The 15,650-nt window shown below is 37.5% G+C and overlaps 1 protein-coding gene across 2 annotated transcripts in view; it reads left to right on the top strand.

Moving 5' to 3' along the window:
• The window catches only part of LOC128264013 (cytochrome P450 307a1), a 151,932-nt gene that overhangs the window by 4,108 nt on the left and 132,174 nt on the right, over nucleotides 1–15,650 (top strand). Inside the window, exon 2 of one of the 2 annotated variants that reach the window (XM_052999296.1) lies at nucleotides 15,471–15,534. The exons of the other annotated variant lie outside the window; for it this stretch is intronic. Within the exon in view, the coding sequence (XP_052855256.1) occupies nucleotides 15,471–15,534 (64 nt within the window). The remainder of the gene's footprint in view (nucleotides 1–15,470; nucleotides 15,535–15,650) is intronic. 2 annotated transcript variants of the gene reach the window in all.

The following is a 15,650-nucleotide window of genomic DNA, read 5'->3' as shown; positions in this document are numbered from 1 at the left end:
TTGGACGCAATGAAATTCTGTAAAGTCCCAGTAAAGAATCCAGTAGGTCAACGCCGCCCATATCGCAATTGTACAAGTCAACAGTCTAAGGAGAGTCAATTTCTATGTATATACTTTTTGTTTTGATTTTTTTTTTTTGGCCCCGCAGTTTTTTGCATAACATAGTACATGGGATGCTCACCTATGGTCAAATTATATTTTTTATGAAAGAATAAAAATGTTTTTTAATAGAACAAATTTGATTTGAGACGCTTGCACAACACTGATAGAAACTTTAGATTAGCCGACGCAAGAAAGTTCTGAAAATAGAATTCCAAAAGATGCATTTAACTTTCACACACTATAGAAGCTTTAACGACAAAAGCTGCATTAAAGCTCAAAAACCAGAAGTGTACGCAAGGCCATAAATGCAAAGCTTCTGATCTGAGCCTAGGAGCGCTAGTGAGATGAAAGTTATCAAAAAAGTTGTGCTTCAAAGATTTATAACCAACTATGACATCGAGTTTTTCAATTCGATTTATCCTTTTGAAATGTTTATAAGTAGGGGACTGTTGATAACAGGGGAAATGTTTATATCTATTGTAAAATCTGATTGATTTGAATAACTCCTATAGTAAGCTCTGAAATATTTTTTTGACAAATGAAGTTGTGGCTATCTCGGGATATACAGGCCGGGTGTTAGGCTTGATGACTAGAGTGTTTGGTAATGCGTCACTTATTTATATTTATATTTATATTTATATTTATATAATAATAAGAGCATGCGAATGCACACAAAAAAACTAAATTGCATTAAACTTGAGCCTAAAACGGAGTTTAAGACAATAAATTCCTTGGGAATCGTATTAGGTAATGTCTTCCGAAATTTTGTATGAAAGGCTCAAAATTAAGGCAATTATTCCAAATGCTAAGGCAATTTTTCCTAAAATCAAGGAACTTAGTTTTCTGACAGTTCGTATAACAAAAAAAGAGCATTTCATGTAAGCGTTGAATATTACTTTAAGGTTATTAAAAATATTTAAACACACCCACTAGACACACCCACTAGAGGCAATGACGCAGAAATACACTTTGCAGAAGCGGGAAAATTGTGATTTTTTGTTTTGGTTTGTAAATGAAAACGAACAATATTAAGGAATATAACGTTCTTTAGCATTTCTATACATATTTTTTGGATTGATTTCCTATATAGATGCTAAAGCTCGACATCAGCGACCACAAAAGCTCTATCTTATGAGCATTCGATAGTGTTTAGCCGGCAGTGCAGCTGCAGAGTGGTGACAGAGGACTCAATAAATTTTAAATAAACTGCTCGCTTTTAAACATGTTTGTATCTTCCGATATGTATGGGAAAAACTAAGAAACTAGTTTGCGTATAAACGGACGGAAAGACGGACGGACGGGCGGACCGACGGACAGACGAACGGACCGACGAATAGACGGACGGACAGACGAACATGGCTAGATCGACTCCCTAGTGATGTTAATCAAGAATATATATATTTTATAGGGTTGGAGCTGTCTCCTTAACTGCGTTGCAAACTTTTAACTGAATATATAATACCCTCTGCAAAGAAAAAAAATGTTAATTTTAAAAAAAAAATTGTTTTGTTCATTCTTAAATTGTTTTATTTGTCTATCTCAAGATCCGTCTTTTTAACTATTTGGTGTAAGGATGCTCTCTGGTCAGTCAGATCAAGAAGACCTTTCACAAGAAATTGGTAAATCACTAAAGCACAGGACTAGAGAGTTCCGCTCAACAGGTGAACGAAGATTTAGGGGTTTTTATTTACCACGGAAGGGAGTAAACGATGTTGATTGTGTTGCTGACCGGTCGGGACGGGGGTCCACGCTCAGGTCCAAGTGCTAAAAGAGAAAAAGGACTAGGGTGATAGACCAGTCGAGACGGGTGTCCACGCGCAGGCCAAAATTCTATGGAGGAAAGGAAACTAGGGTGAAAGACCAGTTGGGATGGGTGTCCACCCGCAGGTCCTAATACTACAAAGGAAAGGAAACTAGTACATTTGCTTCTTCCCTTCTCTATGTGGTATTTTATGTGTCTAGATCAAATATCGAATGTCCATCTCGGGTTCTAAAATTGGCACTTATACCTTTATCTCTTATCTTGGCACTTATACCTTTATCTTAAAACTTACAAATTAAACTAACAAATTAAGAAAATGTAATTGGGGAGTATCTGCCTCCTAGGCAGGATCGTCACACTTTAAAGATTATTTTATTATTAGTTTAAAAATTTTCTGCAATCCCAGAAGCATTTGGGCGTGTTATTATTTCTTATTTGTAAGACATGTTTTCCTCGCTGATCTCACCTTATCAACATGGTTTTGTTAGTGGGGTTATGACACTACATTGTTGACCTCATTCTTTACTCATTCTCTGTTTAAACTATACGATTTTACGTAAGTGTGAGCAAGACAAACGTATGACGTTTCCAATGAGCAATGAATTAAGAAAATTGACAAAAATAAAAGTACAATTTTGCGCTTCCCATGAGTTCTGAGGCGCATACATATTTCACTTGGCTGCCCGAGTTGCGATTTGTTTAAGTACAGTGGGTACTCACTACAATGATACATGCATACTACATCTCCCTCCTTTTGAAAAATAGCGTTATGTTAGGAAGTTATTTTCTAAATATGTTTTTTTTTCTTTAATTTTAAAACGTAGTAAAATGAGATTACCTTTAGTTAAGTTTTTTTTTTTTATTATCTTCTAGAACTTATATATTTGAAAATTAAAAATTATAGATTTTATTTTCAAGTATAAAAGAAATATTATTATTCAAAACGATAATTTTGTTTAAATCAGAAATTATTGATATCATGTTGTTTTTTTATAAATACATATTAAGTCGTTACGAGGTTTTTTTTTTTGTTAATTTTGTTTTTTTTTTTTGTGTAAGTCCTTAACAAAATTTTATGTTTATTAAAATTATATTTTCTTTTTTTTGTTGGTATTGGCCATACTATTGCAAATGTAAAAATAAAAAATATTAAAATATTTATCAATAAAATCAATAAAATAGTACATAAGTTTATTTTTTTTAATTTTTGTTGAAAACCAATTATTAATTATTAAACCAATTTTATTAAGTATAATTTTATTAAGGATTTATAAAATTATACTTAATAAAATTGTAAAGTGTTTAAAATTGATCAATAATATTTAATTAGCTTTGGGAGTTATATGTTCTATGAATTAAACGATTTTAACCTATCTTTATGTACTATCTGCTGTTTATTCTTATTGTCTTTTATTTTAACATTATCTTTTTGATTGATTTCAATTACTACATAAGGTCCTAAATACTTGTTATCTAATTTATGACCTATTTCGTTTTTTAATAAAACTGTATCTCTTTCTTCTAATTTAAAATCTTTAGTATGCTTGTCATATATTTGTTTTTGCCGTTTTTTATTTTGTTCAATCATTGATCCTGCTCTTTTATATGCATTCTCAAGTCTAAACTTTGATTCCTTGGCATAGTCGTTTATATTGTATAGAGGTGAAATATGTTCATTAGAGTTAAATGAAATGTGTACTTTTGGTGTTTTACTAAACAGTCATGTTTTCCAATAATAATGTCTTTTTATTTTTTCTAGCGTTTTTGTAATTCCTGTATGTCCACCTTGTTTTGGATCATTGTGTAGTCTAGCTTCTTTTTCTTTTTTGTTATTTATTGTGGTCACCGGCTTGAGTAGCGCTACTCTTAAATTCATTTATATTTTATTGCCCATATTTTTGAATATATCCATTGAAATAATTCCAAAGATTTTTTCGCTCGGTGCCATCTTAAGTTGGTTAATCTTATTTATACCGCTTGTTTTTTCCAGCCTTTGGAAAAATTGATCTAAATCGAATATTCCATTTGTATATGTAGATCATCAACTTTTATTCTTGCATACATTTTTTTCCTTTTTTAAGCGGACTATTTGATGCTGTTAAATGCAAGGTCACTACTTTTTTAACATCTTCATTGAAATTGACGTCAAATATTTTGGGCTTAGAAGCTGTCGGTTGCTTTTGCAAATCCGAATCTGATTTTGAAACTGCGCAATTTTGATTTTTCTGTCTATTTTATAAACTCGTACTGAATTGTAATATATTTGCCGTAATATTTTGAAGATCTTTAATTGTTATTCTAGAGAGGGCGTCTGCTTCGAAATTATTTTTTCCCTTTAGATACTCAACTGTGAAATCATATTCCTCTAATTCGAGCCGCATACGTGTGAGTTTTGAAATAGGATTGATCATTGAAAATAAGTATGTTAGTGGTCTGTGATCAGTGCTAACTGTAAAATATTTGCCATAAATATACGGTCGCAAATGTATACTTGCCCAATGAATTGCTGCTAGTTCCTGTTCTGTAAATGAACGTGATGCATATGCAATCGGGAGTTGGAGTCCGTTATGGTTTTGAGTTAATAACGCTCCACATGCTGGTTTACTTGCATCCGTTATTATACAAAATTCTTTAAGGAAATCGGGTTTTGTAACAACGTCTATAAGTTTATCTTTTAAATATTGGAATGAATTTTGGCATTCGGAAGACCATTCAAATATAACATTCTTTTTGCATAATCTAGTTATGTGCTGTGAATAGTAGGTAAAGTTTTTAATGAAACGTCTATAATACTTGCAAAATGCCATAAATCTTCTAGCGCTATCTGGATCATGTGGGACTGAATAGTTATTTATGACATCATATTTCTTGTCGTCCGGTAGGATTCTTTTGTCTGTGCATTTATGACCAAGAAAAGTCACGTCATGCTTAAAAAAGGAACATTTTTGTGGATGTAGTTTTAAGTTTTATTTTCTGCATGTTTCGAAGATGTCTTTTAGGTTTTTAAGCATATGTTTTTCGGAACAGCCAATGACTATTATCCATTAAAAGGAATGCTTGAGAAGCTTCAAGTCCAGAAAATGCAATAGTCATCATTCTCTGAAATGAATTTGGGGCTATTTTTAAACCGAAAGGTAATCGCATGAAACGATATGAGCCATTGCTCGTTGAAAACGACGTTGTTTCTTGAATTTTCTTCTAGTTCGATTTGATGGAAACCTGACATTAAGTCAAGGCATGAAAAATACTTTACTCTACTTAGTTTGTCCAAAATGTCATCAATTCTTGGAGTGGAAATTTATCAGACATACGTTTTTTGTTGATTTGGCGAAAGTCATTTACTAGTCGCCATTTCTTCTCGTTTGAACCCTGCACTCATAGAAAAAATCCAGAATTTCGATGTCAAAACAAGAACGAACGATGTCAAAGTAGGGTAAATTCGAATTTTTTTGATTCAAGAACGAAAGACTATATTCAAGTACAAATTATTCAATCCCGAAGTTCTACATTTAAGAACGAACGTCATCAGTCCAAGTACTCAAAAGTGCTTAAAGAAAGTGCGAAAGATATTGGTTTAAGTACGAAAAATTCTTTATTCAAGTATTAAAGTGTCTTAGTTTAAGTTGTGCAAGTGAACAAATTAAGTATAAAAAACGTTCGTTTAAGCATGAACAGTTCTTAATTTAAGTACGAATAGTTTTAATTTAAGTCGGCCATGCTCACAATTTTTGACCATTGTGTTTATAGCCTCCTTGGTGCTGATTTTGTCTGCCTGTTCAACGGCTAATCCTTCATCAATATATGTACGAAGCTTCAAGTAGTTTCCGTAGGTTGTCAATTTCATTCGTAAAGTTTTCCGCTGTTTTTTCTTTCTGAGTTGCATTTGACATGTTTCCTTTAATTACATGGAACGTTTCGTCGATAATTGTGTCTTGTAATTATACCCTTGCAGAGGGTATTATAATTTCAGTCAGAATTCAGAATTACGGTTTAAATTTCATCAAAATCGGACGACTATATCATATAGCTCCCATTGGAACAATCGGAAAAAAATGAAAAAAAATTATAACTTAGCTGTTTTTTAATTTTTTTCTTAGTTCTTCGACATTTAGTATTGGGTAACTATTTCAGAATTACGGTTTTAATTTCATCAAATCGGACGACTATATCACCTAGCTCCCAAAGAAATAAAAAAATATATAAAATAACTATCTAATAATTGAGCTGCAAATCATTATAGCTTCAATGTTTTTCAACGTATACGCAAGTACATCATAATTTTAATGTTTTCAAAAGTATTTAATACTTGCAATAGCTGCAAGGGTATACGAACTTCGGCTTGCCGAAGTTTGCTTTCTTTCTTGTTTTTTAATAATTCCGTTTATAGTAGATTCATTTTGCACTTTATACAAAGTTGAACCCACTATTTTTGATCTTATGACTTCAACAGCTATATCTTCAAATGTGCCTTTATTTAGGTTTATTAATTTCAAGGTTGTTATAAATCTTTGAAGATTGATTTTTTGGAATAGTATTTATATATGCTTTGATATATGCCCGTTGGGCAACAGTATCGTCCGGAATTATTAATATTTGTAGTTGTTCGATTTCGCAATCGGAATCAACTGGTTCCTGATCTGATAATTCAGATTGAAAAAGTACTTCTGGAATTGTAAGATTATTCAAATCTTTCTCTTCTATTTCTGGACGGTCAAGTTCAGATTCTTCTACATGTACCGGTCGGCTTCTGGTGGATCAGATGATTCCAATTCGTCGCTGGTTTCTACCTCCAAAGGGGTGTTTAGGATTGTTGGTACTGAAATATTTAAATTATACCTTCCTCTTATAGTTGAGAGCTATGTATTATTGGTGACTATACGTTGAAATATATAAATTTTCTAACTCGTAGATAGTGAACGGAGTAGTTGAGACCAATGTTATTATTCTTTCACTAAAATTTTTATCCTTCATATAGGTATTAATAACTGCCTCTACGTTAATCATTGTTTTGTTTATCTACCTATACTTGTGGCCATAAAAGAATTTATATTAATACCTTTTTTTCGATTATTATTATGTTAAAGAACAACTTTTTTTCTTTTTATAATGATTGCAATTATAAAAGGCAAGTTTTTTATACATTTTGCAGAGCGTATTATAATTTCAGTCAGAAGTTTGCAACGCAGTGAAGGAGACGTCTCCGACCCTATAAAGTATATATATTCTTGATCAGCATCACAAGGAGAGTCGATCTAGCCGTGTCCGTCTGTCCGTCCGTTTCTACGCAAACTAGTCCCTCAGTTTTAAAGCTATCTGCATGAAACTTTCTTAAAAGTTGTCTTTCTATTCCAGGTAGTATATAAAGCGGAACGAGCCGGATCGGACGACTATAGCATATAGCTCTCATAGAAACAATCGAAAAAATAAACAAATTATAACTTTTCTATTTTTTAATTTTTTTGTAGTTCTTCGACATATAGTAATGGTTAAATATTTCAGAACTACGGCTTAAATTTTATCAAAATCGGACGACTATAGCATATAGCTCCCATAGGAAAATCGGAAAAATAAATGAAAAAAAATTATAACTTTGCTGTTTTTTTATTTTTTGTTTAGTTCTTCGAGATATAGTAATGGTTTAATATTTCAGAATTACGGTTTAAATTTCATCAAAATCGGACGACTAAAACATATAGCTCCCATAGGAACAATCGGAAAAATAAATGAAAAAAAATTATAACTTTTCTGTTTTTTAATTTTTTGTTTAGTTCTTCGATATATAGCAATGTTTAATTATTTCATAATTATGGTATAAATTTTATCAAAATCGGACGTCTATAGCATATAGCTCCCATAGAAATAATAAAAATATATAAAATAACTATCTAATAATTGATCTACAAATCATCATAGTTTCAATGTTTTTCAGCACATACTCAAGTAAATCATAATTTAAATGTTTTCAAAAGTATTTAATAAATGCAATAGCTGCAAGGGTATATGAACTTCGGCTTGCCGAAGTTTGCTTTCCTTCTTGTTTTTTTTGTGTTAGTAACTGTGTTGCGTTTTTGTGTTATACGTAAACGCTACAATTTTCGTCAAACGCGCGAGTATCCGAAGATTGTAGTAAGAATGTCACGGTCGCCATGTTTTAAAGTAATGTGTTTAGTTAATTAATATGTTTATGTTCCATCAAGGGATAAATTAAACAACACAACCGTTCCGGAATGACTCTTTTATTTCATCGCCGAATTTTATAATGATCCACAAATTGGTGGCATGCGGGTGCGCTGCCAGCTAATCTCGGCAGCGGCCAGCAGAGGCCTTCTATGTAACAAATCTATGCTCATATATAAACGAGAGCGCGAGAGAAGTTTTATTTACATGTATATGTATTCATTGTAGTTGTCTGCACTTAAGCCATGGGAATTCGCTGACATTGCGCTTTCCATAAGTTGAGTTCTGAGGCGCGTTCACATTTCACTCGGCTGCCCGAGTTTTGTGTATTTGTTTAAGTACAGTGGGTACTCACTACAATGATACATGCATACTACACATTCATTGGAGTTAACGACAAAACGGAATAAAAAAGCGAGCCTTAAATGTATTTAAAGGTAATAAATGAAAACCTTTAAACGTTAAAATTAGGGGGATAAACGCAATGTGACAAACAAAACAATAAAGTTTGAATTTAACGTTAAAAAGGCAGTGTGATCGTGAACTTATTACCAAAAAAATCTCAAGCAGTATCCATATAATTATCTCTGTCTCTGAGCTTCAATGAATCCGTCAATGAATGAGGCGAACAATGTAGTGTCATACCCGTATAAGCGCAGGTCAACCACTTGGATTTAAAGTTATTGGAATGAACGAATATAGAGAGTTATTTTTTAATAGCTGTTTCCCATTTGTATCCGTTTTGCCTCCGGGTAGTCATTTGGGCCCTTTGCTAATTAGTTTATTCAATAATGATCTCCTTCTATCATAACAAATTCGCGCTTACTAATGTATGCTGATGGTTTATTTATATTCCTTTATTAGTAACAATTCTTACGAAGCTAACAAAGTTGACTAGTGCGTGAATAGGGGGTCGTACCGCCTCAAGGCATTGTTTCGCGCGACAGATGACCACCTAGACTGCTGCTCCTCTTTTTTACCTCTCCAACGATCGAAACATCCACAAAACGCTTTTTGCGAATGCTGCTGCTGCCTCCCATGTCCTTTGGTTCCTTAGGATCAGGGAAACGAGGGTTTCCGAAAGTACTCTCGCTCCAGTTATCTCCTCCAACACTTGGCGCTCGTGGGTGAACCGGTGACACTCAAACAGGGTATGCTGATCGTCCTCTACAATCCCGCTGTCCTACTCAGGGCAACCGTCCTCCGTATCATGTCCGTAGTGCTTAAGGTAGCTCCGGAAACAGCCGTGACCGCTTAGCGCCTATGTAAGGTAGAAATCAACCTGGCCATGCTTTCGGTTTACCCACGACTCGATGCGCTTTAGAGTCCAGCGTCCTTTGCCTTTGTCCCATACTTCCTGCCAGTTGCTGACGCTCTGCCGTCTGGCACGGGCCCTAGTTAATATATTCGAGGTGCTCGTGGTACGATAGACGTGTGTCCAGCATGACGTCCAGATACTTTAGGGCCCGCTGGGTGTGTATTGTCGCCCCGCCGACTTGTATCTGCGCTGATTCCACCACTTTCCTGCTCGAGATTAGGACTGCTTCTGTTTTATGAGCCGCCAGTTCCAGGCCCGCCACTAAGAGCCACGCCTCCACCGCTTGGATCGCCCTGTTTGCAGTTTTTGCAGTCTGTTGTAGTCACCTCCTTGGACACCACTACCAATGCCACGTCGTCGGCGAAACCAACTATGTTGGAGTTGTTCGGCAGTGGAAGCTTCAGGACACAACTATGTTGGAGTTGTTCGGCAGTGGAAGCTTCAGGACACCATCGTACATAGTGTTCCACAGCAAAGGCCCCAGAACCGAGCCCTGCGGTACTCCGGCTGTGATCGCGTAAGCCGTGGGTCCCGATGTGGTGTCTAGGATCAGCTGTCTGTTGATGAGGTAGCTGTGGACTATGTTCAGCAGGTATCCGGGTATGTTGAAGTACCCTATCGAGTCCAACGTTTTTCCTCAGTCCGCTGTGTTGAACGCGTTTTGGATGTCGAGGGTGACCACCAGGCAGTACTCCGTCATCCCTCCCTTCCACCGTACCTGCGATGGCATCTGCAGCAATGCTGGTTAATTTGCCTATCGCATCCAGGGCTGATCTTCCTTTTAGTAACCCGTGTTGACTTTTAGAAAGCCCTCCTGCGCCCTCCAGGGCAGCGTTCAGCCTTGATGCTATGACTCTATCGAATAGCTTCCAGATAGTATCCAACAGGCAGATCGGTCTGCATGTCTTCGACTCGACCAATCCATCAGGGAACAGAGTGCGTGCGTCTCCCGGGAAACAGTGCTTTGACGTTACCTTCTAAAGCCGCCAGGTCCGATGGCGATCTATTGCCTGCATTTATGCGTTTCACAACCATCTTGTACGCCCTTCCCAATGGGTCATTCTCCAGTTAGCATTGTCTGTTGCTGTTCCTGATCGACAGCTTGAGTGCCTTCTTTGCCGCCTTGAACCTCTCATTAAAGGTATCCTGGTTCTGTGTGCCCCTCGCTCTCTGAACCAACATTTTCGTTCGAAGGCATGTCTTTCGCAAACTCGCCATTTCCTGAGTCCACCAGTTCATAGGCGACTGGTGTTTGCGGAATGTTTTTCGTTAAGATCGCAAGCTTCCTCTATACAAGCTGTCATCTTGTTTGCTGCCTCGTCTCCAGAGTTCCCTTCGGAAACAGCCAAGCCTTCCAGCGCACTGGTAAAAGTGTGAGCTTTGAAGGTGTCCTGGCGGTAGGCGTTCCTTTGCACCGCCGGCGGCAGACTTTTTAAGGTCTGCTGTTTAAGGTCTGTTGGAAGCCCTCATTACGCTGCAAAATGTCTAGGGATAGTATTTTTGATTGATTCTGTGCCCGGGCATTGAATTCTCCTCCAACCACCACTTTGGTCCATGGCTTGATTGAAGGAGTCCTGGGAGACGCTTGGAGTCAGGTAACAGTCTCTTATTTTTGCGCGCACGTACCCCTCGGCCGCCCTGATTTTGGCACCTCTCCTCCGCAAAGCCATTAAGGTCTGTTGGAAGCCCTCATTACGCTGCAAAATGTCTAGGGATAGTATTTTTGATTGATTCTGTGCCCGGGCATTGAATTCTCCTCCAACCACCACTTTGGTCCATGGCTTGATTGAAGGAGTCCTGGGAGACGCTTGGAGTCAGGTAACAGTCTCTTATTTTTGCGCGCACGTACCCCTCGGCCGCCCTGATTTTGGCACCTCTCCTCCGCAAAGCCATAGGGCTGATTTGCCAGTCTTGTCGACTGCCAATCGACGGTTATTTCCGGCCTTGTGTGGTGCACTAAGTAATGCCACCTCCAGGACTAGCCGATCCTGATCTCCAGGTGGTTCGTAACCATTTTCCCATGGGGAACTGGTAGGCCAAACACTGCCGTCTGTGTCCCGCAGAAACTTGGTCGAATCCGGCGTACCATCTCCTTTTTCGCATCTATTCCATACTGCATTGCGATTGCAGCGAACAGCTCGGGCTCCTTCAACAGCGCGTCGAGACCTATGATTTCGAATAACGTCACCTTAGAGTCCTCGGTGATGGCACGGATCTCCGCCTTATTGCCAAGCACTTGCGCTATATTCCCTCATTGTTTCCGCGCTCTTCTCGCTTGTTTTGGTCACTTCCAGGAGGAGGTTTCCATTTGCAGTGCCGGACCTTAATAATGCAAGTGACCATCGCCAGAATCTCCTCTTTCTTCTGGTCACAGTGCTCCACTCGTTTCCGTGCTCTGCGCCGTCGCTTGCATCCGGTCTGCGTTGTTGAGCTCTGCTCACCTGCTGGACATGTGAGGCCCTCGAGGCCGTTATCCTAGTCGACTTGGACGCCGTTGGCTTTATACTATTGCGGCCTGTCACCCTCTATACTTTTAACTACTTCCTCGGGGAATTACTTCGTTTCAGTTTGAACTGCTCGCGCCTTGCTCAAAACGTTCGTTAGCAGAGTCCTCTTTGCGGTGCGAGCATTTTGAGCACTCCATTTCAGGCTCAGTGCACCCCTTCTTTCCGGCTACTTAAGTGGAGTTCAGCCAGACTCCGATGCTGGACTGCAACTGCTTCATCCGCGCTAACCTAGCCTTTGTAGCCATCGTGGTATGACGCACCTTGTCGTTGCTCACGATGTTCAGTACTTCGACCAGGATCTTCCCCAGTTCCGACGAGTTGTCGAGACAGGATGGCTCCTCGGGGACTGCATGAGTCGGTTACTTTTCCTAAAGGCCGAGGGGCCCTCTGGATCGAACCTTCCTTCTTGGCTTGGTGCTGTAACTTCTGTGGCGGCCAAATCAGCCCTTCGCCACAACAGTGTTCTTTGGAATGTTTTTTAGGGCCTCCAGAATCCATGTCCTGGCGGCGGGTTATCCCGCGGGAGGATTTCCTCGATTGTGGCTGCCACCTGGAGTAATCTCGTTTTGCGAGGACATTCCTTAATTTTGCATTTTTCCCCATTGCGAGACTGCATTTTATACCCACTGCCAGATGTGTTAGCTGCCGACCACTATGGCTCAGACTCTGACCACGCAGTTGCTCATTGTGGGACATTGAAGCTATGATGATTTGGAGCTTAATTATTCGACAGTTCCTGTGGCAGCTATACTCTATGATATCGTTTTCCGATTTTAAAAAAAGTTACATTAAAAATAAAAATTTTTTATATATTTTTATTATTTCTATGGGAGTTATATGATATACTACCTGCAATAGAAAGACAACTTTTGGGAAAGTTTAATGCAGATAGCTTTAAAACTGAGAGACTAGTTTGCGTAAAAACGGACGGACAGACTGACATACGGACGGACAGACGGACATGGATAGATCGACTTTCCTAGTGATGCTGATCAAGAATATATATACTTTATAGGGTCGGAGATGTCTCCTTCCCTGCGTTGCAAACTTCTGACTGAAATTATAATACCCTCTGCAAGGGTATAATAAGCGTAATTCTGAACTGTCAAACTATTGATTACAAAATAAAAAAAATTTTTCTTAAATTATTTTTTTTTATAATATTTGTTGTTTTATTGTTTCCATGGAAGCTTTATATTACAGTCCTTCGATTTTGATAAAATTTAAACCGTAATTCTGAAATATTTGACCATTACTATATGTCGAAGAACTAAAAAAAATATTTACAAACAGCAAAGATATAATTTTTTTTCATTTATTTTTCCGATTGTTCCCATGGGAGGTATATGCTATAGTCGTCCGATCCGCCTCGTTCCGACTTATATACTACCTGCAATAGAAAGACAACTTTTGGGAAAGTTTCATGCAGATAGCTTTAAAACTGAGAGACTAGTTTGCTTAGAAACGGACGGACAGACGGACAGACTGACAGACGGACAGACGGACATGGCTAGATCGACTCTTCTAGTGATGCTGATCAAGAATATATATACTTTATAGGGTCGGAGATGTCTCCTTCACTGCGTTGCAAACTTCTGACTGAAATTATAATACTCTCTGCAAGGGTATAAAAAAGATGTTCAGAAGGGTTCACTATTTCCAGCCCCACATCAAAATTCAACGATTGATTGGCGAAGAAATGAGAGAAATCTCATTCTAAATGTTCGGTTTTTGATCGTCATTGAACCACGACAACAAGGAACGCGCAGCAAGTCTACTTTCTGAAAAATGTATCCACGAGTTACTTATCAAAATGATTTCATCATGGACGCATCTTACAAGAGTATTTTTTTGATCGTTGATGTACTATAATCAGTCCAAACAAGTGGGCCAACATAATAATGCATGGGACTGTTACGCGTGGGCCCTTTTAGCATTGTGGGCTATTGAATTTGCGAGGGAAACATAAACAAGTTAAAAAAGAGACATATATAAAAATATTAAAACTAAGTCTTGAAAGTTCTAAGCGTGCAGTTTCTGCGCTTACGGTTCCTTTAACTGCTCGCTTACCAATTTCAGTTCAGTAGTCGTTCGATTTAATATAAATTTGAACAAAAATTTTACGTATTTCTGCAAGAAAGGCAGTCGAATGGCCAGGGCTGACCAGTCAAGCATGATTTGATGCCAGGCCAGGCTACAGGCCAAGCAAGAATGGTCATTTTTCTAAAGGGCCCAATCTGCGATTTTGTCGTAATGACTGTCGAGGTTGCGAACAAGATGAAATTGTTCATGCGCCAAACTAAAGGCGTCCTTTTAGAGCTTATCAGCTGTTTATCTGCGCTGGACTCGTAGTTCAATAGCCGCAAGATATTAAGAAGGTCCCCTAAGCGCAAAAAGGCCGCTGGTGGTGGGCAGCCAAAGGGGAACACACCGCAGCCATCAACAAGCAAGCAGCAGAACGCTTCGCCAAGACCGCTAAGATCGGCAGCTTAATTTCTGAATTGTCCGCTGTGGTTTCGCAATCAGTCAACCCACAAAACCCAAGTAACCTAACTTTACCACCGCAAGGGGATATCGTGTCCGGAATACCGGCTGTAATTGGTTCTGCAGAAACTCAGTCTGCAGTTCTGAACCCCCTTTAGCGATATTGCTCAAGAAACAAATATTTGTTTCTCGGCTTTCCTTTGCTCAGACATCTTCTGATGTGCTGTCTTAAATACAAGACAGAACTAAAGCCGATTATGTTTTTGTTAAAGAGGGAAAATTCAACTTTTCTTACGCAAAAAAAATACAATCTCAAATAAATCTGCGTGTCAACATGACATACGACAATAAACATTTTGGAGCTTACATTTGTAATTTATGTCTTCAGAAATAAACTCCAGACTGAAGTAGCTTTCACTGATTTGAGTAAAGCGTTTTTTTTGGTAATTTAAAAAAAAAACAAAAGTTTTGCTCGTCGTGTCAGCTTGAAAAAATTTTAAGGACTTGTTTTAGAACTCTGGAACTATTTTTTTTTGCGTTGGGCAGGTCGATACAAAAATGTTTGTTCCGCGACTTTTTAAAAAACTAGCTTATTAAGCGGAAAATCGTTAAAAATAGCTACATATTGCACGGCTTTAACTTCTAAATTAGTAAAGCTAAAGACAAGTAATATATTTCATTAAGAAGGTAATGTAAAATTCTAATCATGAAGCCGTAACATAATTCGTCTAAATAAAATAATTTAAAAATTATTTATTATATATTTATTCTTTTTTGCAAATTTTTAATTTTTTCTGCATGAATGTTTTCGAAAGCTATTAAGAAACGAAAACGGCTACGTTTCTCAGTTTGAAGAAGGTAACGCTGCTTAGGTAAGAATTTCCACCTAAAAAGGCAAATGACATAAACAAATTGTTTCAGGTTAAAGACAGATACGTTTTCATTTAATAATTTTAAAATATTAATTACTGTTTTAAATTTAAATTTCAAACTAATCTTAATTTAAGCAAACTTTTTTTAAATTTTAAATTTAAATTTTAAATTCAATTTTAATGTTCTATAGGGCCAAATAACTTTCTCGTTAACTTATATATCCTTACAAATGGTATTTTAATTTCAGAAAGAAGGAGACATTCCCGACTCTAATAGCATCATTAGGAGAGTCGATCTGGCCATTTCCGATGGTTTGTCCACTCGTTTCTACGCAAAATAGCCCATCAGTTTTAAAACTATTAGTATAAGTTGAAACGAGCCGGATTGGACGATTTATCATACAGCTCCCATGGGAACAATCGGGAAA

Source organism: Drosophila gunungcola, unplaced genomic scaffold (assembly GCF_025200985.1).
Source record: "Drosophila gunungcola strain Sukarami unplaced genomic scaffold, Dgunungcola_SK_2 000045F, whole genome shotgun sequence".
Classification (NCBI taxonomy): Eukaryota; Metazoa; Arthropoda; class Insecta; order Diptera; family Drosophilidae; genus Drosophila; species Drosophila gunungcola.
Note: the sequence above shows the minus strand (reverse complement) of the source record. Positions and strands in the feature narration are given on the sequence as shown.